General features: G+C 35.7%; 5 protein-coding genes across 7 annotated transcripts; 2 read left to right on the top strand and 3 right to left on the bottom strand.

Annotated features, from left to right (window-relative positions):
• Positions 1-3,425: 3,425 nt before the first annotated feature.
• On the bottom strand, positions 3,426-5,502 carry LOC9315396 (gamma-secretase subunit APH1-like). Its single transcript, XM_002881130.2, has 6 exons — positions 5,235-5,502; positions 4,897-5,052; positions 4,640-4,725; positions 4,118-4,243; positions 3,867-3,994; positions 3,426-3,765 (listed from the first exon to the last, which is right to left on the bottom strand). Exons 1-6 carry the CDS (start codon positions 5,345-5,347, stop codon positions 3,622-3,624), a joined length of 753 nt encoding a protein of 250 aa, XP_002881176.1. The 5' UTR covers positions 5,348-5,502; the 3' UTR covers positions 3,426-3,621.
• Positions 5,503-5,561: 59 nt separating this feature from the next.
• LOC9317244 (endonuclease III homolog 1, chloroplastic) lies at positions 5,562-8,694 on the bottom strand. 2 transcript variants are annotated; one of them, XM_021030162.1, is made up of 11 exons: positions 8,522-8,694; positions 8,306-8,418; positions 7,859-7,922; positions 7,572-7,619; positions 7,354-7,472; positions 6,980-7,046; positions 6,767-6,858; positions 6,433-6,570; positions 6,233-6,337; positions 6,038-6,121; positions 5,562-5,912 (listed from the first exon to the last, which is right to left on the bottom strand). In XM_021030162.1, the coding sequence occupies exons 1-11, from the start codon at positions 8,607-8,609 to the stop codon at positions 5,769-5,771; spliced, it is 1,062 nt and encodes a 353-aa protein (XP_020885821.1). In that variant the 5' UTR covers positions 8,610-8,694; the 3' UTR covers positions 5,562-5,768. The 2 variants fall into 2 exon arrangements, with proteins under 2 accessions (XP_020885821.1, XP_002881177.1); XM_002881131.2 differs by having other exon boundaries at positions 7,859-7,925; positions 8,522-8,693.
• A 5,828-nt stretch (positions 8,695-14,522) lies between these two features.
• On the bottom strand, positions 14,523-16,219 carry LOC9315397. Its single transcript, XM_021027772.1, has one exon. It carries the CDS (start codon positions 16,130-16,132, stop codon positions 14,669-14,671), a length of 1,464 nt encoding a protein of 487 aa, XP_020883431.1. The 5' UTR covers positions 16,133-16,219; the 3' UTR covers positions 14,523-14,668.
• Positions 16,220-17,203: 984 nt separating this feature from the next.
• Positions 17,204-18,502, top strand: LOC9317246. The gene is made up of 2 exons (XM_002879284.2): positions 17,204-17,495; positions 18,253-18,502. Exons 1-2 carry the CDS (start codon positions 17,328-17,330, stop codon positions 18,298-18,300), a joined length of 216 nt encoding a protein of 71 aa, XP_002879330.1. The 5' UTR covers positions 17,204-17,327; the 3' UTR covers positions 18,301-18,502.
• Positions 18,503-18,851: 349 nt separating this feature from the next.
• LOC9315398 (calcium-dependent protein kinase 24) lies at positions 18,852-21,889 on the top strand. Of its 2 annotated transcripts, XM_021027771.1 has the most exons (8): positions 18,852-19,354; positions 19,445-19,572; positions 19,665-19,929; positions 20,016-20,139; positions 20,227-20,523; positions 20,596-20,711; positions 20,803-21,210; positions 21,317-21,889. In XM_021027771.1, the coding sequence occupies exons 1-8, from the start codon at positions 19,301-19,303 to the stop codon at positions 21,581-21,583; spliced, it is 1,659 nt and encodes a 552-aa protein (XP_020883430.1). In that variant the 5' UTR covers positions 18,852-19,300; the 3' UTR covers positions 21,584-21,889. The 2 variants fall into 2 exon arrangements, with proteins under 2 accessions (XP_020883430.1, XP_002879331.1); XM_002879285.2 differs by having other exon boundaries at positions 18,852-19,572.
• Positions 21,890-21,946: the final 57 nt, after the last annotated feature.

The following is a 21,946-nucleotide window of genomic DNA, read 5'->3' on the forward strand; positions in this document are numbered from 1 at the left end:
AGAAAGAGAAAGAAAAAAAAAAGCGCAGGCAAGCAACGCGGAAAGCAGGGGGGGGAAAAGGGGGTCGTTCCAGTGTCGAGTGATACTAGCTGGTCCAACTGATACTTAGATTAACACATACATTTTTTTTGCAGTCGATTGAGTAATATATGTTTGTTGTAAAAATCTTGAGGAAGGTTCTCTTATATATCAGACCTAACAACTGTACAAGTTGTATAACAACAGTGGATAAAATCTACAAGACCGAACCTGAGACCGAATTATAAGAAAATGATTCCAATAGATAATAGCTACCATCTAGTCTAAGACATAAGCTAGTGTTTAGTTTTTTATTCGTTCATTATAACCGTTTGTGCAATACATACACCATAAATTCCTTGGGAAAGACAATACGAACAGCACAACGAGGTCGGCATCGGGCACCCGCAGGGCAAGGTTCCCTCCCAAAGTATTCTTGAAGTCGATAAGGTTTCTCAATCTTTTGTACGTTAATTTTCTTTAACACCTATTTACGTTATTAATCCAAACATTAAAGTGCCATAAATATTTTTAATGCCATTAATTATTGTTACTATTTTTATGTTTTTTTTTTTTTTTTTTTTGTCATCCGAAATTAATTAAAACTCAAAAGAACCACCTTTGGTTCTCAATATGGCGACGATGCTCAACAAACACATAAATTTTCTTTCACTGTTATTATTAGCGCTCTTTGTATTCCCAAAATCAAATGCATTGCCAATCAAAGAGGGAAAACGGCCAAAATCCACCCAGACTATTTGCTGGCGGTTTTTTTCAACCCGAACTTTGATCTCCTGCATGTTTCTAAGAACCCTAATTTTATTTTTTTTCCCCAATTTGAAAACGGCGTCGTTTTGCAATCAAAACACCAAACCAAATGTTAACCGACGTCGTTTTATCAAGCCCAGATGCCACGAGTGATGCCACGTAGTCGCTGACTCGGCACAGTTTAACGGTCTCATCACGCCGTCAAAGCAGATGTTGAAATCGGCAAAAAATTATATAATTTGGGTTTGGAATTTGAATTTATATGTGGTCTGGGTTGATTTATGCAGGAGATCAAAATTCGGGTTGAAAAAGGCCGCCAACAAATAGTCCGGGTGGATTTTGGCCGTTTTCCCCAATCAAAGACGTATACAGTCTTTGCAAGGAGTTAGTAGATTTCTGCCTCAAAAAAATTGGGTCGAACAAACAAATAGTAGCCGCACGCGACTTCAATGACGTGTTTCTAATCGCGGTACGTCAAAATCAGACCTGTGCTTACCTCATAGAATTAAAAGCGATTGCCTAATGCCACCAAAATAATAAGCATTAGAAGGCCAAATTTTATTCAAAAATTAGATATATGTATATAGTTTAATATTATGTATTAGAGCTTTTTGTTTGAGAAATGCATAAAATTAATAAATAAAAATTCACAAGGAAATTAAATGGTTAACGATCTTGTTTATACTTTTCGAATTGTTTTATATATTTTTTTTAATATGTTAATTTTAAAAACGAAGGCTACATTAATCGAAATTACCTAAGGCCTCTGTGAAACCTAAGCACAATACTGGTTATAATGTAACAATTATAGTTAGTTTTTTTTTCTTAATTATGCATAAATTCATGTGGTAGAAACTAGGATTGAGAAGTATTTTAGTAATATTAATGATCTAATTTAGATTTAATAAAAGAAAACTGAATAACTGTAACCACGAAGCAAATTAATTGTTAAAACTAACATCCGTTAAGAACAGAACAAATCACAAATATTGGATTTGAAAACGCAAATTAAATATTTGCTCTACTTAGGTCCATGCATACTTAACATATAAATACATAGATAAATAGACATAAATTAATTACATTTAGAAGATCGTTTTCATTAAATTAATTATTATAAATCAAGAAAATATCTACACAAACTTTTGATATAAAACTGATTTGTTTTAATTTAATATTAGTAATTTCTATTTTTATCTTTTTTTTCTTGGAGATAAAAGAAGATTAGATATATTGTCAAATATCTAGATTTTTTGAACTTTAAAGTTTGACTATATATAGCTTCAAAGATGGTCACATTTATTACAAAAGAGAGGCAAAAGATTTGGTTCTATATATGTAAATAAAGTTACTTACGGATAATAACGGATAAAACTTAGGGATGATAATGGATTAGTAAAAAATTGTAACCTCAACATTTCATGTATCACTAAATGGCATCCAAAGTACTAAAATACTAAAGAAAATTGTAGTTTATTAATATTCTACAAAAATATATATATATATATATATATATATATATACATACAGTAGTTTTTTTTTTTAAAAAATTGATGACTCATACCTTGTTATCAGATATCTAAATTCCAAATATGGGTGGACATAGGAGTCCAAGAATCAAGAAGTGATCTTTTCCGCAAAGTGTATAGTGATCCAATTAGGAAGCCTTGGCTCGCTGTATGCGAGAAAAAATACGAGATGGCGTCCAATAATGTTAAAGGCATCCTCAATGGGGATCACTTTTGGGTGTTCTTAGAGTAAAAATATGGTTAAAAAAATGTAAGATCAGTAGTTAAGATTTTTTGTTAAAAGTTGATTAGACACTTGTTGCCGTGAAATTGAAGATTTCGGAGGAGGAAGAAGAAGAGAAATGGGGCTTTTTTTCCTTTGCCAAAGTTGAACCCAATCAGAATTAGACACATGTCTCTAAGATCGTTTCAAGAACAGATCTGGCCAAGGCTCGGGAAGTTGGTCAGAAAAAGTCTCAGTCATTAACAGACCGTACGGAAATGTCCCAACTCACGGAAGCTGGCTTTGAGGCTGTGCTCGATTGCGACGACGAATGGACAAAGGATATAAATCATTCACAAGTGTCTCCTTTTGCTGGCTGGTACCATGATGTTCGAAACCTAATTAAAATTATTCGTGTTATTATTAGAAGGCTTAACGCTTAGTTGTATCGTTACTTGGGACATTATTTGTTTAGCTTATTCACTAACACGACACGTGTAACGAACTGGATTTTTCTCTGCTTCTTGATTTATTTTCTGTAATATTAATTGGTTAATTAATGAATAAGATTTTCTTTTTTTTGAAGTAATCCAAAGAAGATAGAAAATCATTGAGAAATTGTGCTTATTCGAATGTACTCTATTTTCTATCTGATTGGAAACTTTATCAGATAACGCAGCCAAATTTGCAAGTGGACGACACAACCATTCATATTGACAGAGTCCGTCAAAAGGAGTCTGAATGGATGGAGGTTTGCAAGACAAATTATTACTATTTGTGTATTACAAAAATATACCAAACCAAACCAAAACTCAACTGAACCTGACCAAGGCAACCACCTCTTATGAGTTATGATCAACAGAGTTTGTCACGCAGTTATAAACTGGATTTTCTTAAATATTTATTGGTTCAATGATAAAAATTTCTCGGCTTTTTTGATAATTTAGGATCATAAGTGCGTTTATAACATGACGGTTTAAGTTTCGAAGCAATTAGGGGATAAAGACGAATGAGATTTGCAAGCAAGAAACCAAGTCAAGAGATAAAATGATGCTAACGACTGTTCTAGTGTAATTTTAGATGAGACCTGGGACCGAGGCCAGATTACCGTGAGGCGCTGCTTTGGTTCCGGCTTTCCAACAACCTTTGCCAAACCATTTTTCCACAATGCACAAGAGTCAAAGATGCCACAAGGTAAAGAAGAGGAATGCCGATCACACAACCTTCCGATGCAAAATTCACCAATGTCTAGCAAGAATCAAGAAAAAAAAAAAAAAATCATCGTTCGCCTGTCCTAACCAGTAAAGGATATAGACAATACATGTGATATTGAAAATCTGAGATCTTACCAACATTCCAGCAGCAAGGTGTATGACTGGAACTATTACTTGATCTACTTTGTTCCCTTTTGCATACCCTTCGAAAGCAATGACCATCGAGAATGTGTGGATCGTAACAAATGCAAGAGCAATGATTGCTGTGAGACATGGATGTAAAATTACAACATGAGTACTAGTGCACTAGACAAAAACCAAACCACTAGGTGACAAAGCATAATAATCTATCTTGTGCAAACAAGACTTGGGTTCAGTTGACTCACCAGAGATGAGAAAAAATGGCACCTTCGAACATCTTTCGACATAGAATGTGGCCGGACCAAACGCTGGAGTTAAGAGGCTCAAACAAAAGAAGACAGCATGCGCCACACCATGACCTAAGCCACCAGCTGCATGCAATTGACTGGAATAGTCTTAGATCATGTCAAAGAGTAAGAAATGGGATGCATAACAGGTGCTGGGTGGGTTCTAGGTTCCATGTTAGTTTCAGTTATATCATTATCGAACCTATTCTACAGCATTCTCTTTCTTCCAGAAACAAATGCCTAAATATGATTCGCTCAAGCTTCGGACAAGATTTAAGACCAAGGCAGACAAATCGCGGGAAAAATTTCAAGATCAAGGATTCAAGATACTTGCAACCCATTTCCTTCATGTTTCTTTATCAGACAGCAAGAGTCCACAGGTGTGTTTTCTTACCTGATAATATAGACTTAACACAAAAGCCGCATACAATCTTTGAAATAACTAAAGATCATCTTCGAAAAATAAACGGGAAAGCGTACCTAGAGCAATCTGCAGCTTATCAGTGAGAAACAGGCGGGGCCTTGAGATACGATCCGCAAAGGAATCCAAGACATCCTCAAGCCTCCTTCAGTATAACAACACAGATAACATGTTTCAAAACAAGCTATACACAGCCAATCTGCCTATCTATCATACATATATTGCCCCGTAAAGGAACAAACATCAAATTAACAAAGGATAAACAACTCAGATAGATTCCGGTTATGCAATGTAATAGGAAGAAGAACAAACTTACTTGTAAACCTTCCAGAACAGAAAGCGAAGGCCTTCCTGGAAACAGACAGAGGTGATAACAAGTAAAGCATAAGGCCACCACACATTGGCTTTGAGAGGAAGAAAAGGTCTCCACAATCCCGACAAGATGATCAGACTCACAAGCCACAGCAATGTACTGCATTACATTTACCAAGCAAATCAATCAATCTCCCAAAACCCTAATCTTGGCGAAATACTCAAACACTAGACAAAAGCAGACCCAACATTTCGAATCGAATCACATGGTTAGCTTTTTGGGGAAACAACAAAAACCCAATCCGGAATAGGCAGAGCGATTGTGAAAGAGAAAGAAAGAACCTGGAGAGAACAGTGAGGATGAGAAAGGGCTTTCTGGAGATGACAGAGACGAAAAGTGAAAGAGACGGTCCCAAAGCCACCAGCGCGTACCCGATCCCCGCCGCGACCGTCATGCCCCACCGGCGTTGTCGCAACTAGTCGTCGCTCAGAGACTTCCAAATGGTCAAACTCTCTCTACTCCAAACGTTGAAAGAACTCTTGAATCGATCAATTTTTTTTGGTGTGGTTGTGTAACAAAAATCTGACTTTTCACTTCCTTCATTGAAAATATTGGAATTTTAACACCAGAAAAAAAATTAATTACTGATGAAAAAAAAAATTAATTACTTGGTCTCTTCGAAATCCATAATAATTAATTATCTGCAATCTTCCTAACTTGCTCTAATCCAATATACATAGGCAAGTTTTCATCCTCAACATACAAGATTTAGTTGCAATCCTCGAAGCTCTAACAGACTTCTTGGATGCAAAGAGAGAAACTAATCAAAAAATGGTTTTTGTTTCTCTCAAAATACAGAGGTCTTGGACTTTGGATCATGGTTCTTTGCTTCGGTTAGATTTCTTCAATTTGGAAGATGGGCTTGATGTCTCTTTGAATGCAGCAGGACAAAGCTTAGTGACACTGCAAGCTTCGCAGCGAGGTCTTAATGGTGTGCAAATCGTTTGTCCAAACCCCACCTGTGTATGATTGTCAGACAAGACATGAATGAAGATCAGAAGGGCAGCTATGCTATTCAATAATTTCATGGAATTGTATAGTCTCATGTGTGTTCAAGGTAGAAGAATTGATGAGAATGACGCACCAAAAGCGGGTTAATGGCAACCCATTCTTCCTTTGGAAGCCATTGTTGCAAAGCTACTCTTGTTTCCTCTGGAGATGTAGTTTTCTAGCAAATCACAGATTGCGAATGAGTGACAAAGATCAGGCAAACAGAAGTGGAGACAATCTGCTAGGTATGCCACAATACAATTTCTGATTGAAGCCAATTTAAAAGCACCTGTTTGGTTCCTGGACGAGACACCCAACCAAGTCGATTGCAAATGCGATGCACATGTGTATCTACACATATACCTTGGACATCATTCCATGCTATATGCAGAATCTGCCATATGATAACAGAAGAAAACTTTGACAAGCTTTTTGAAAACATTTCACCTAACTCACACGATATATGTAATAATCTAGTTGATTTTTTACCAGATGGGCCATCTTGGGACCAATCCCTGGAAGAGACAGCAGGTCGTCCAAAGAGCTAGGAATGTCTCCGTTGTATTTCACTAGACAAATTCTAGCTATTTTCTTCATATATGTAGCCTTCCTTGTATAAAATCCAACCTGAAAGTAAAGGCAAACTGTTAATTTCGTAACCAAGATTTTACTAAGGTTAAGGCCCTTTTCTTCTATATAGAGTCTCTCATTCCTTTCCTTATTTCAACCTTTTTTTGAGAAATTGGCATAAAAATTAGCATACCAAGGGGCTCATGTCAGAGGCAATGATGTGAAGAAGTAATACGACACTTGGATAACATACCGGATAGATCAATTCTCTTATAGTTGATTCATCAGCTTTGTCAACGGCTTCCGGTGTAAGAAGGCTGTTTTGATGAAGACGATGTATTGCCGCTGCATGTTGAAAGCGTCTGAATAGTAAGTATGCATGTATAATCATGAAACTTGTAAATGCAGATGATTTGAGTGTAAACTAGAAAAGTGAAATAATTGTTTCTAACAGCACAAAACTTACCGTTATTAACTTGATCTTTTGTCTGACTTGAAAGAAGTGCTCCTAGCAAGACAGCAAATCTTCTTTCCTAGGTATAGCAAAAAATGATCAGTATTGAAACAAGAACAATCCATCCCTCTGATTTGAATCATAGCTTGATCTTATGAAATATGAAAACAACTAAGAGAAAAAAAAAAGGTGCTTTCTTGAACAATCGATAAGAATCCTTTCCTAAGCTATTCACTAGCAATAAGTACATCAAAATTAATAAGAGACTCGGGGACAAATGTGCTTTAAACGGTAAACAGAAAACCTCAAAGAGCTAGAAACTCAGTGTATCTCATAGCATACTTCCACACAAAAACTAAACACTAAACTGAGGAAAATGAATATACCGTAGGAGGTAGAAAGCTTCCGGCCTTATCACATCCCATAGAATCAACTGGTGCATCTTCAGAAGATCTCATTTGACGAATTCCCTCGAGCACTTTTACCCAGTTTTCAGGCGGATTTCCTGGAGTATACACATAACCAGTTACTGTGTGTGAAGAAATCTGTAAAGTAAAAACCGCACCAACCCTATCATTAAGGTCCTCGCTGCATGATAATATACCTGCTGTTTTGACTGAAGTCACAGTGATGCTAGTTTCCGTTGACCTCCCTGCAAAAACTGGATAATGAGTTTCTCTTGACCGTTTAAAGAATCTTCTTGATGATAGAATTTTCCTACCAACTTATATTCAGATTAAATATGTAAGACATTCAATGACAAGTACATATCATGCAACTAGTTTAGAAAGTAGTCAGATTCTTTGGCTATTTCTTTCTACCCGGTGATTGATATTAAGTTTAATGAATGGTTGGGAATATGAAATTCTGAGTTTATATAATGAGACTTACTAGATGAAGGAGATCCAATAGTCTTTTTGTAAGCAAAATCTTCTATATCGGGTAAACCACGTAGCTGCTGCATCATTAAAAATTAAAAGCCCGAAGACATTACATTAAGCAACACATAAGACTCTAAATAGTAAATACAAACACAAGGTCATATATGGTCATGGAACAAATGGAAACACTAATCAAGGTTTTCTCTCATTTGCTGAAGCATAATCATAGCATAGCCAGGGCAACAAATAGGATCAGTAACAACCTCATCAGGTTGGGTCAGATAAACTTAAAACTAAAGACATTTGGATAATGAGGACAAAATCTGAACCAAGTAAAACTCACTCCCAAGAAAGTATCACACTTGAGATCAAGGAGGTGCAATCTCCAGAACCCAATCCTACAAAATTGTAAACACTCAATTTCGTTTTCTAAATAGGGAAAAAGGAGGAAACTTACTTTGTGGGTATTGACTCCTTTGCCGGGATTTATCTCCAGAGGCTCCGAAGCTTCCTGCTTTAGTCTTTTCTTTCGGGTATACACTCGAGTCACCGACCCAGAAGCTCCATTGGCTGGTTTGAGTGCAACATTACTAGTCACGATGATAACAACAACAGCAACACATAATTTCCATGGAATTTGAACAGAGAGAGAGAGAGAGAGAGAGAAAAGAACCTGAGTTGGAATCGGAGAGAGGACGTTGGGTTTTTGAGGAGATTGGTTTAGAAGAAGAAGATACAGCTCCGTGAATTTGGCGATTCATGGTTGGAATTCGAGAACACCAAACGGCGTTGTGAACTGTGAAGGGCTAAAGAAGAATTGAAAATGTTCGTGTCATGTCATGTGAGTCTTTTGAAATTATGAATCAAAGTTGATTTTTTTTTTCTCCCAAAAAATGAAACTAAGCCGTATTTTTGTTAAAATATACAGTATTTGGTAACTAATTAACAATTTATTTTATTAATAAGAAGATTATTAGTTTTTAGTGAAGTATTTTTTTTTTTTGGTAGAAAGTTTTTAGTGAAGTATTACAGAGAAGAAAAGTCGACAAAAGAATAATAAGATTAATTTGACAAAAAAAAAATAATAATAAGAAAAAATCTATATATACATTTTTGGATGACTTTTAGCAAATAAATTTTGGAAAAATCATACAACGGTCATAAAGTTATAAACGTCATTAAACGGAAAAAAATAAAGCGAGATTATATGAATTATGAAATATATATATAGATCGCAGGCTCATTTTATCTCTCTCTCGCTCTACTTTCAATTTAATTTTCTTCTGTACCAAGCTTCGTCCAAGAACCCTAGAAACATGGATGAGACACCAAAGAACACTACTCCAGAATCTTCTTCTTCTGAGCGACGGATCACGGAGTCGTTCAAGAAAGATGCCGAAGTTGGACCTACACCAAAGAACACTACTCCGGAATCTTTTTCTTCAGAGCGACGGATCACGGAGTCGTTCAAGAAAAATGCGGAACCAAAGAACACTACTCCGGAATCTTCTTCTTCTGAGCGACGGATCACAGAATAAATCACATTATTTTGCCGAGAAATAATACAAGAATCGTAAAATTGCAACATTTTTGTTTTTCTTTTTATTTATTATGTCAGAAGAATTATTAATTTAAGAATAAATCACATTATTTTGCCGAGAAAGAAGCAAATTATAAAATCGACTATTTCCCTCTCGATAGACTATAGTCAAGACCAAATTTACGAAAAAAAAAAACAAAAAGAGAGTCTATTTTATCAAATTACAAATCAAACCTGAAATTGTTTTTCTCCAAAATTGAAACTACTAAATCTGTATTTTTTTTTTGTTAAATGTTAAAATCTATTTTACGAGATTTTAAGCAAATAAAAAGAAAAAGAAAGTGGTAATTAATTCATAATTTAACCAAAATTAAAAAAAATGTGGGTGGAATACAAAAAAATAAACGGTCGACAAAAAAACAGTAATAAAAAAAATACATATAATATATTTCTAGATCATTTAGAGCACGTCGAACTTATGCATGTGTTTTGAGGACTTAATATAACTTGAGATTTTGTAACAATAAACAAATAAACATCAATTTTTGAAATAAGAACTATAACAATAAATAAATATTTGATTTTTAAACACATATTTTCAAACATAATTCAATCCAAAAGATATGAATCAAGGGTCACTATAATTGATCAATATTTCATTATTTTTGTTTGAAATTTGCACTAGCCTCAAAAACAACAATAAAAGTTTAATATTATTAGATGATAATCCAAAATTATAATGAAAAATCTTATGAATTGATTTTGTCGCCGGTTTATATATAGAGAAGATCATAAGTAAAAAGTTTACGTTTTTAATTACTGACAATAGTCATCCAATAACCAAAAAATGTTCACAAAACCAATGAAAAGATAAGGACTCTAATAAGATCTTAAGAGCCAAATGAGCTATACTAAAGAATGTCAACTTAGAAAGTTTACAAATGTTTGCACAGGTTCGAAGTATTCTATATGGTCTAGAAAAAATGTAATTGTATTTACCCTTAAATGCTCTCATTTATTGGATTGTAACTCTTTGGATAGTTTTCCTCTCGAAATTATAGTAGAAAACAAAGAAAGGATAAGATGGAAAGCCTGATGTCGGGGAAGGGATTTTGGATAGTTTTGGGATCCGTACTAATATACTGGAGATGGGAGCCGTCCTTCAAATAATAGCCTGCAAGATTGTTAGGAACGGCTTCTTCATGTACGGCATCATCATGAATGGCTTCTTGATCATGTACAACATCGTCAGGAACCACATTGTCATGGCCGTCATCATCTGGACGCGCTGCAATGTCAGTACCAACATGACCGAAAAGAACTAAGGTAAAGCACATGTCACCTTGGCCAGAACGGAATGACCACATATCAATGTAATTCTTTCCACTAAAATTGGTTTTCTCCAATACACGATTTCAACCATGGACAATAACAAAACCCCACTTTCCTTTGGTTTTCCATTTCATCAAATAGACTTCAGTTTTTTGACAGAGGCTATCTACCAAAGATACTCACAAACCTTTATGGGCTCGATTGTCATTCACCAACAATTCTGTCTCCAAGGTCAAAATTTTTTTATGGTCCAAGAAACTTGGATCCATTAGGTGACTTTGAAGAACTAATAGACATGCTTGGCGTCTGCTTACGTCATTCTTGGTTAGTTTCCTTGACATTAAATTTAGTAAGCTTACGGCATGACTGTAAATTTAGTAAATGCCCAATTAACATTTTTAAAAAAAAAAATTAAAGAAGAGACAAAATACAGAGATCTGGGAACTTCGATGATGGCAAATTGAAACCCAGCGACAGTCGCTGCTTTGAAATTAAGGGTTGGGTTGTGTCGCTGTTTTCTCCGGTGTTTCTAAAATCTCAAGTTTTTAGTCGTAGTGATTGAGAATAGAAAAGATGAAGAAGAGATAAATGAGATTGAAAGGCAATTCAGTTATATAAAACCAGTCGCTGGTGAGAATCACACGATTCTTAAAGGAACAAGGCCATAATCGAAATATATCTCTGTTTGAATTTTGGCAACAAAGAAATTAAAACCCTAGATAAGAAGAGGAGTGTTATTTCACATATTTCATCTCGTATGGCTAATGTTAAAGCGGATAATCTGGCACGAAAAGTTCGTACAGAACCGTTTCATATCACATATGTAAACAACATTCCTTAGGAATGAATCTTTAAGCTATAATTAATTTCAGATAACAAAAAGAAAAAGAGGAGTTTTATTAAATGATAAATAGTATATATATACATACACATCGTTTCTCTACCCTTTCTTGCTTGACCGTAAATATATAATTATCGACATTTTTGGTTTGAATTCTGGCAACCAAAACAAAATCATATGGCCCCCCCCAAGTTTAACAATGTTTTTTGTTCGAACCCCAACGTGTTGCTTAGTTTGTCTCCACTCATAACTAAAAAATAATCTTTAATTGTCAATTTTTATTTTATTTTATATTTTGTCTTACTTTGTATACTTAAAATACATTGTGATTCATAAATAAACACCAATTAAGTTAGTGACAATAAATAGGTCTTATTATATTTTAATTGGCAATATTTTTGTTGTATCATCTAATTATATATCCACTCGGACTGCATGGACTCAGCTCTTAATCCATTTATAAAATCCACTAATTACAAATTTGGTAAAATTCGGAAAAACAAAATCATAGGGAAAATCCGTATTAACATGCGACCTAACATGCGTGATATGGTTTAAATGAGCTTCCAAGAAATCTAAAATGTCATCAGCGTAACCTACGATTAGGGACCTTGGAAGTCACGGGTTCGATTCACGTTGGGAGGAGTCTGCTCTCCAAAAGAGAGTTATATTACATGGTTTGGGTCTCGCCCTGGGGGATGTACGGGCCTACAGGCTCAGAACCTCCTAGTCATCAAAAAAAAAAAAAAACATATATACATCTTGTAAAAGAGTTGATGAAGATTTAAAAAATTTAGATTGCTCGAAAGCTAAGAAGATGTGTGTTTGGTAAATTTGAGACGGTGAAGATGATATCAGGGAATATATTTATAGAGAAATATTTTTGTAGGGTTCGGTTTAATTTTTGAAATTTGGATTACCTTCAAAATCTGAAAAATAATTTATTGTTGATTTTATGATAGATTTAGTTTTGAGAATTAATTTTATAAATATAGTTTGGATTTATGAACCTAGGAAATTTTGTACTTACAAAAGTTATAAAAATATATTCTAATATATTAATTTACATGAATTATACGCTTACATGTTTTTTTTTTGTCAACAGCTTTATTGGATTGGCTCAAATGAGCCAATGTGGAGGAATGTTGTTTACATAAGTAGATAGTTGCGGTAGGGTACGAACATTTCGTGCCAATTTATCCGCCTTCACATTCAAATTTCTAGAAATTAACGATAAAGAGAAAAAATCAAACTCCTCCTTGTCGCTCTGAATCGCCTCCAAGTAGGTCGCGAACGCTGGCCACTCGTGTGGGGAAGACACCATCTTCACCAAATCGGAGCAGTCTGTAAGGAAAGCTACTTCTCTTTTATCTTGGCCGATCATACATCTCATCGCCCAGATTAGTGCTTCAGCCTCTGTGTGGAGTGAGGTCAAGCTTCTTCGAGTATTTGCAGCTCCCATGTCGTGCGTTTCTTCGTTTGGATACGAACAAAACCATCCTAATCCTGAAAAACAATCACTTTCTTTCCAAGAACCATCTAAGAAACATCGATAACCTGATTGATTATGCCCGATATGTTCCACTCTACAATGAGATTGATTAATTGTTGCCACCGTCTCTAGGTTATCATCCGAGATCTCTACCTGAGCCAATTGCCAGGCTTGCTCTTCATTTTCTGCCAATCTTAATATATCAATCGGAGATCTCTACGCTTACATGTTTGAGTTGTTAAATATTATATATATATATATATATATGTATATATGTTAGTCTGGATTTAAAAAAATAGACCTTAGATCAATTTAATATATATATATATATATATACATATACACAAATCCTTTATGTATAGATAGAGATATAATGTTTGTATTACTGATGTTTAATGTTAATTAACGAAATAATTAGAATATCATGGCACATTTGTAATTAATCTAGTAATATTTGGGTAATTAATTGTATAAACCATAAATCTCTGTGAACACGACACGTCAGCATGGTAATCTTGTAAATTACACAGAGGGGCAAGGTTTTTTTAAAATACATTGTGATTCATAAATAAACACCAATTAAGTTAGTGACAATAAATAGGTCTTATTATATTTTAATTGGCAATATTTTTGTTGTATCATCTAATTATATATCCACTCGGACTCCATGGACTCAGCTCTTAATCCATTTATAAAATCCACTAATTACAAATTTGGTAAAATTCGGAAAAACAAAATCATAGGGAAAATCCGTATTAACATGCGACCTAACATGCGTGATATGGTTTAAATGAGCTTCCAAGAAATCTAAAATGTCATCAGCGTAACCTACGATAACATAACAATTTTATTTAGTTTTTTGAATGCGCAAATATCTAGCTATGTCTTCTTATTCCTTTGAGAACACACAAATTCTAGCCATAATAAATAGTTTTAGTGTTGAAAAGCACCACTTTAGTCTTTATAAACCATGTTGAAGAAATAGAAAATTGCATCATAACTTCATAACCTTACAAATATATACATAGAAAGAAATTTCTCACGGATCATTTCTTCTCAGATGAGGCAGGCGCATGAGATTTATGCTTTACCATACAATTATGCAAAGCACATTTGTACTCAAGTCTCTTGTAAAATATGACTTACTTATCGGCTTATCGCTCGTGCATAACCTAGGAAAGGATTGTCCTCTGTTATGCGCAAGCAAAAGGATGGATTGTCCTTGTTTCACTACTAATGATTATTTGTATTTTGCAATATCTAGGAAAGAAGATTTGTTGTGATCCTTTTAAGTCAGACAAAAGATCAAGTTAATAACAAACGGTGAATTTTGTGTCGCTAATTAAAAAAACAATTATTTCATCGTTCTGTTATACTACAATCATCTTATAAGATGAAACAACCATGCATCTTATACAAGCATAGAACTCAATGAGAACATATACTTCAGCTCTTTGATAGATCCAACACATGTACATATAAATGCTACCTGTATTTACTATCTCACAGATAACCAATCCAAGAACAAAATTGTCGCGAATGCAGATGATTGTTTGGCAAGTATACACTATGATGCTATATCCTCGGGTTATTGAACCTGTAAAGCCTTCTCTTTTCATAGAGAATCGTCAAACAAGAAACCATCAGTGTTGAAATCTGAATCTATGCCTTCTCTTCCCCTGAACTCGCAAAGCCCGACCGCCTTTTCTATAGAGAAATCATTCATCAAAGCAAAGTCATCTTCTAAGAATGTCCTGGATTTGCGTGTCATGATGAGCTTCTTAGGTGTTTTTTGCTCCTTAAGTATTTCTACAGTCTCATCTGCAGCTTCAACAGGTACCACCTTTGAAGATATTTTGCTCGATTTTCTCAACCTCGACGGCAAACTTTTGTTTCTCTTCACACTGTTCCTTATAGGTTGTTCGTTCTTACTGATCTCGGTCTTCTTGGTGCAACTGTTGTTGCTGCTAGTGCTGATTGTTCTGTTTAGTTCTGGGATCCTTGTTGGTTTTGAATTTGATCCATGACCGTTGAACATGAGCTTCCTCTTACACCCTTCTTTGAGATCTAGCTTTCTTGTTTGGAGTTGTGCCCTCATTGATCTTGGAGACGTACCTGCAATTTTGGATCCTAGCGACTTCTTTCTCCGTGGAGACATGGAGAAATGCTTTAAGATATCCTCTGGTGTCCAATCAAACTTCTGCTCAAATGGCCAGAAAAGTGGCTCCACAGCAATCTTGCTCTTTGAGTCCTTAATCTCTGCACTCTTCTTTAACGAGGATGTCGCGGTGGTATTAGTAAGACCAGATGGCACGGCAGTTGAATTAACCGGTGAAGGAGACTTCTCTGTTTCTTCTACTGAGAAGCTAACTTTCTTTTCTTCAGGGCTCTGTGAAGTCAAATCAGGACTCACTAATCTATTGGAACTAGATGACTTTTCACATGGTTTCTGAGGACAAGGCTTGTTGTTGCTTTCTGGTAAACGCGAAGACGGCTTTGCAGAACCAGTTCCACGAGCTTTCCCAGCTGAGTTGCAAAATTTTCCATCCTTTCGAATGTTTTCCAAAGAACATTTTGCGTTCTTTGAACTTGTTTGCTGATGATTCTCTTTGGTTGATCTGGTGGATTCTTGATTTAAAGACAGAGAAGAGTTCGCCACACTAGACAACCATGAGACGATCTTTTCGTCTACTGAGAAATGAAACGAGACAGACAATCTTCGTTCCTCTAAAAGAGACGTAGGAGACGCGCAATCTGAAGACAACCAAATGGAGTCATTATCATCAAAACATCTCATCTTCATAAACTGTTTACCGGATTCATCGATCTTTTCACGCCTTGGTTGTGGCGAAACACCTGCAGATTTAGTCCTCTTAGTGTCTTTTGTTGTAGCATCTGGAAGAGCCTTTTTCCCCTGAGGCAGCCTCATGGATTCATAGTTAGCACCGGTTGATTTCGATCGTGGAAGAAGAAGTTTTGGATCACTTGTTGTGTTCTTCTTTTTCCTAATGGAGAAAGTTGATGTAACCCTCTTCACAAAACCTCTAGATCCATCTTTCCCACCACCTGTAGAAGCCATATATATTGTAGTTTCAGTTTAGCTCCTTCAATATTCAGAACCAAAATACAAAGTTTTGTTTGCTTTGAAAGCAGAGCAAATTAATCACAACATTAGCGTCTGATTAGAGATAACCAGAAACGGCAAATGCAGGAAAAATTCTTGTCATAATTCTCTGAACAGGAAAGCTAGAAAATGTCAACTACTTGAAAATGATTTATGAAATGAAAAATTCTTTAACATTCTTGATTAGTTGAGGTAATACAAATGATGTATCCATTAAAAAATTAATTGAAAAACTGTGACATACCAAGCACTAAGTTTTTTTTCTCTTCTGATGATGATTAGAAAGAGTCAATAAGCTTTGACCATTCACAAACAGAATCTTCTCGATAAAACTCATAAAAGCTCGAATTCAAACTTAAATACCGATCGGGACTAGAAGAATATGTAAATAAAATAGCTCTTGTTAAGAACCAAAACTAGCTTTCAAGAATTACTCTTAAAACATGAATTAACAATAAGAAACCTTTTGCGATTGAACGGCGAAATATATCCATTTGATGATGTTGAGAGTGAGAATCGAAGACGAAGAGGTGCAAGTCCGACACCCTGCATCAAGGATATGCAATTACTCGCAGTGTTTTGTTTTTTAAAGTTAATTATTTTTCTTTTGACATTATTAAAGTTAATTATTTAGTAAATGCAGAATGCATTTATGTGAGAATCCTACCAAAGTTTTTAAAAACCTTCAAGAAAAATCTACTCAAATTTAAAAAGATTCAAGGATCAACTTCAAATTTAAAAACTACCTGATCCATCATTTTTAATTTTAATTATATCACGATTTTTTCGTATGTTCAGTAAAATCGAACAAATAATATATTTCCCAAAATTTATAAACAATCTTAAAAAAAAAAAAAATGTTAGTCCCTGAAATAAAATCATGAAATTTTTTAAAACTGTTGGAAAAGCTAACCTTCTTAAACAAAAATAGTAAAATACTCGTATACGTAACTTTGGGCCCTTTTGTAAATGGGCTCATGGGCTTAAATCCCTGTCAAAATCTGATAATAACTGGTTAATCCAAAAACGATAAATTGAAAAACCAGTAGCGATTTGAGCTGACCAACCACAGTCGCGACAGAGCTAAAACCACCATTTTGAAGACGATTCGGAGAAGAGAGATTAACGTCAAATCGTCGAGGAAGCGAAGATGGGTGGAGGAATGGAAACGAACAAGAACAAGTTCATCGAGGATTGGGGATCTGCTAGAGAGAATCTCGAGCACAATTTCCGCTGGACTCGCCGTAACTTCGCTCTCATCGGAATCTTCGGCATCGCTCTCCCGATCATTGTCTACAAGGGAATCGTCAAAGATTTCGTGAGTTTGATCTCTCCCCCTATCTTATTCTCGATCCGATTTCTCCGGAGTTAGATATCTGTTTTGTGCCCTAATTTTTCATGTGTCGTATGGATTTGGATCGTTTGATACATTTGAAATTGGGGTTTAATTTAGATGGTGACTTTGTTGTAGATACATTTGAATTAGATCAGTTCTTATTGCTGAAACGACTGGATTCGGAACTGCATTTCACCTCCATACTAGTTCTTATTGATGGTTCGATTTCAGATTGATTATAACTCAATGTTTTGAGACCAACCAATGAAAGCCTCAGAATTGGAGTTAGGGCAGGAGAAATTGAGTTTTTTTTTGTTATCCTCAAGTCTTGATGTGTTTTAGCTTGGAAAAATTGGTTCTTTGCCTGTCAAAAATGGTTTTATCTGCTTCTGTAACTATTGTTCTGAGTTTGAGTATGAATGAGGTAATTTGGTTATGATAAGTTGTCTATGGTTTACTTTCAACATTCTTAATCTCTCAGCAGTTCATTGCTACAATCCTTGAGGATTCTTCCTCCATAGTAGTTTATAGTCTGTGTTGTGTTCTTGAATATAGATTCGTGTTAGGGCCATGTTTATGTGATTGATGCTCTATGGCATTCCTTGTTAGTGTTTGTCTATGCCGATTGAGATGGAAAAGAATTTATGTGTTACTTCCCAGTTCCCACACAATTGTGTAGTTATTGTGATTAATAATACTAAGTTCAAATCTAACGTACTCTAAACTCGATTTATGACAGCATATGCAAGATGAAGATGCAGGCAGACCACACAGAAAGTTCCTCTGAGGTTGTTTGCAAGAACACTCTCTGCAATAAGTCTCAGCAATGTGAAATTTCAAGACGAGGATGTTAAAACCCGCTTTTGCTTTTGCATTTTAATCAACATCTGAACTGAAGGGTATAATTTATTTTTTGGAAAAGTTTGTTGTAATGACTACACTTGTTTGCAAATAAACAAAACTCAGTTTTCCCTTGAGTTTGGCATGCTTATTGTGTGTTGGATTCGGCATATGCATTAAACATTTGTTCTGATAGCACAAAATAAAATGAAGCTGTGAACCAAATCAAAGGTCCGAAACAAAATAAATGGTTATTCTGAAAGCAAACCTTTGCACTTGGATATGAGTCAAATGGCGTATGTGGGTCGGTTATAGCTTAATAAGCGTGTATAGTCTTAAGAAGTAATGTCTCATTGTGAACTTAAAGCAAAAATACTCCATGTCTTTAACATTAAGTTCTGATATATGGATCGTCAAATAGATTTATAAGTTTAACCTTTTGGTTACAAATATAGTCATTTTCTTAAGAAAAAATTAACAAAATAAAGCAATTTTGAACACGTTAGAAGAAAATATAGCGGGAGGAGGAAACAGAAAGGAAAGGCAACAAATTTAACGGATTATTTAAAAACTCCAACGAACAGACTGTCTAAACCAAATATAGAAAGATTTCTCCAATCCATCCAATCTATGTTTCCCTCTCAATCTCCTCTCCTCTCTTTTAGGACTTTCCCTCTTTCTTCAAACTTACAACAAATTAACAAATAGAAAACGGAACACAAAGAGAACAGAAGAAGAAGAGAGAAGCCTCCCCAAAAAAACCCCCAGAAAAACCAAAAAAAAAAAAAAACAAGAGAAAGAACTCGAGCGCAAAAGCTTCTCTCTTCCTTCCCATGGGGTGCATTTGAATTAATCTCCTCCTTGAAATCGCTTGATTGATTGTTACTAATCGATTGATCGATTCAAACCGTTGGATTATACTCCAAAACAACCCAAAAAAGAATCCCATGGGAAGTTGTGTTTCGTCGCCATTGAAAGGCTCTCCTTTTGGAAAGAGACCGGTAAGAAGGCGACACAGTAGTAATAGCAGAACATCCTCTGTTCCTCGTTTCGATTCTTCAACTAATCTTTCCCGGAGATTGATTTTCCAGCCACCAAGCCGCGTTCTTCCCGAGCCTATCGGAGATGGAATCCACCTCAAGTATGATTTGGGGAAAGAATTAGGCCGCGGTGAATTTGGTGTCACTCATGAATGTATCGAGATCAGTACCCGAGAAAGGTCATTTCTCTGTTTTTTTTTTTTATATGTTGATTAATGTTTTTATTCTTTTCTTTTCTTCTCGGTTTGATTTCGTGTAACCGGGCATGCAGGTTTGCGTGTAAGAGGATATCGAAGGAGAAGCTAAGGACGGAGATAGATGTGGAGGATGTGAGAAGAGAGGTTGAGATCATGAGATGTTTACCAAAACATCCAAATATTGTTAGCTTTAAGGAAGCTTTTGAGGACAAAGACGCTGTCTATCTTGTCATGGAGATTTGTGAAGGAGGTGAACTTTTTGACCGCATTGTCTCTAGAGGGCATTACACTGAACGCGCCGCTGCATCTGTCGCTAAAACCATTCTTGAAGTTGTCAAGGTGAAAAACAAGATTTATAATCTCTGTTTTCTTTGTGACGGTTTTTTGCCTTCTTGTTTGGTTCTTTATGTTTGTTGTTGGTGAAGGTGTGTCATGAACATGGAGTGATTCATCGTGATCTTAAACCAGAGAACTTCCTCTTTTCGAATGGAACTGAGACTGCACAACTCAAAGCAATTGATTTTGGTCTCTCCATTTTCTTCAAACCTGGTACTAATTATCACAACTCTATTATAACATCAAAAGGTTTGAATCTTTATGTCATTTTCTTGAAAAAAAATCAAATGTATATTGCAGCCCAGCGGTTCAATGAGATTGTGGGAAGTCCTTACTACATGGCTCCAGAGGTTTTGAGACGAAATTACGGTCCTGAGATCGATGTTTGGAGTGCAGGTGTTATACTCTATATCTTGCTTTGTGGTGTTCCTCCCTTTTGGGCAGAAACCGAGGAAGGAATCGCGCACGCTATTGTGAGAGGGAACATCGATTTCGAGAGGGATCCGTGGCCAAAAGTCTCACGTGAAGCCAAGGAACTCGTTAAGAACATGCTTGATGCAAATCCTTATAGCCGGCTCACAGTCCAAGAAGTGCTTGGTATATTAATAATAACGTTTGATTATCGGTAAACAAACGTCATCAATTGATCGAAAAATCTATGTTTTACAGAACATCCATGGATCCGGAATGCAGACAGAGCACCAAATGTGAATCTTGGAGATAACGTCAGGACCAAGATTCAACAGTTCTTGTTGATGAACAGGTTCAAGAAGAAAGTCCTCAGGGTATATAAGTTTCTTGATTTCCCAAATTTTATGAGTTTACTTTCCCCTCTATAAGACTTGTTACTGATACGGAAATCGGACAATCTTTCAGATCGTAGCAGACAATTTACCAAACGAGGAGATAGCAGCGATAGTACAGATGTTTCAAACGATGGACACTGATAAGAATGGTCACTTGACTTTTGAGGAGCTAAGAGATGGGCTGAAGAAGATTGGACAAGTAGTTCCCGATGGCGATGTGAAGATGCTAATGGATGCAGCGGACACAGATGGAAATGGGATGTTGAGCTGTGAGGAGTTTGTGACACTGTCAATACATTTGAAGAGAATGGGATGTGATGAGCATTTGCAGGAAGCATTCAAGTATTTTGACAAGAACAGGAATGGATTTATCGAGCTAGATGAGCTCAAGGAAGCTCTTTGCGATGATAAGCTAGGCCATGGTAACGGTAACGACCAGTGGATCAAAGATATCTTCTTTGACGTAGACCTCAACAAGGTAAATGAACAAAACTAACCAAATTAGAGCCTGAGATTTTGAGACTGGATTGATGTGTACTTTGGCAAGGTTATGTGAAATTCTTAACAAATTTTTGTGGTGACAGGATGGACGAATAAGCTTTGATGAGTTTAAGGCGATGATGAAATCAGGGACGGACTGGAAAATGGCTTCGAGGCAGTACTCGAGGGCGTTGTTGAATGCTCTAAGCATCAAAATGTTCAAAGAAGATTTTGGGGACAATGGTCCTAAAGCACATTCCATGGAGTTCCCTATAGCAAGGAAGAGGGCTAAGCTACTTGACGCTCCAAAGAACAAATCAATGGAACTTCAGGTCTCCAAAACCTATAAACCCTCAGGTCTAAGAAACTAAAGAAGAGAAAAAATGAATAAGAAAAAAACTCTTTGATTCTTTTTAATGTGTTTGTTTTTGGTGCTACAAAAAGTGTGCTTTAATGGGCTTAAAGTTGTTCATCTTTTTCCTTAAAAGTCGTTGAACACAACGGAAGATAAGAAAAAAGGAGCACAGACACATTCATTTAATTTATATCAAGTTGTAGCATTTAACAATGGCGTCACATGTAGTGTAAATTTTTTCCAAGCTGTGCACAGTAGAAACTCTTGTATCAAATTTTAAACACCTAAAGGATTCAATATTAAACACTTTCTTAAGATGTAATTTGAATTCAATATTACAAACATAAAAGAGATGGTCAAGAGCCAAACAAAGCAAGTA

Source organism: Arabidopsis lyrata (genome assembly GCF_000004255.2).
Source record: "Arabidopsis lyrata subsp. lyrata unplaced genomic scaffold ARALYscaffold_4, whole genome shotgun sequence".
NCBI lineage: Eukaryota > Viridiplantae > Streptophyta > Magnoliopsida > Brassicales > Brassicaceae > Arabidopsis > Arabidopsis lyrata.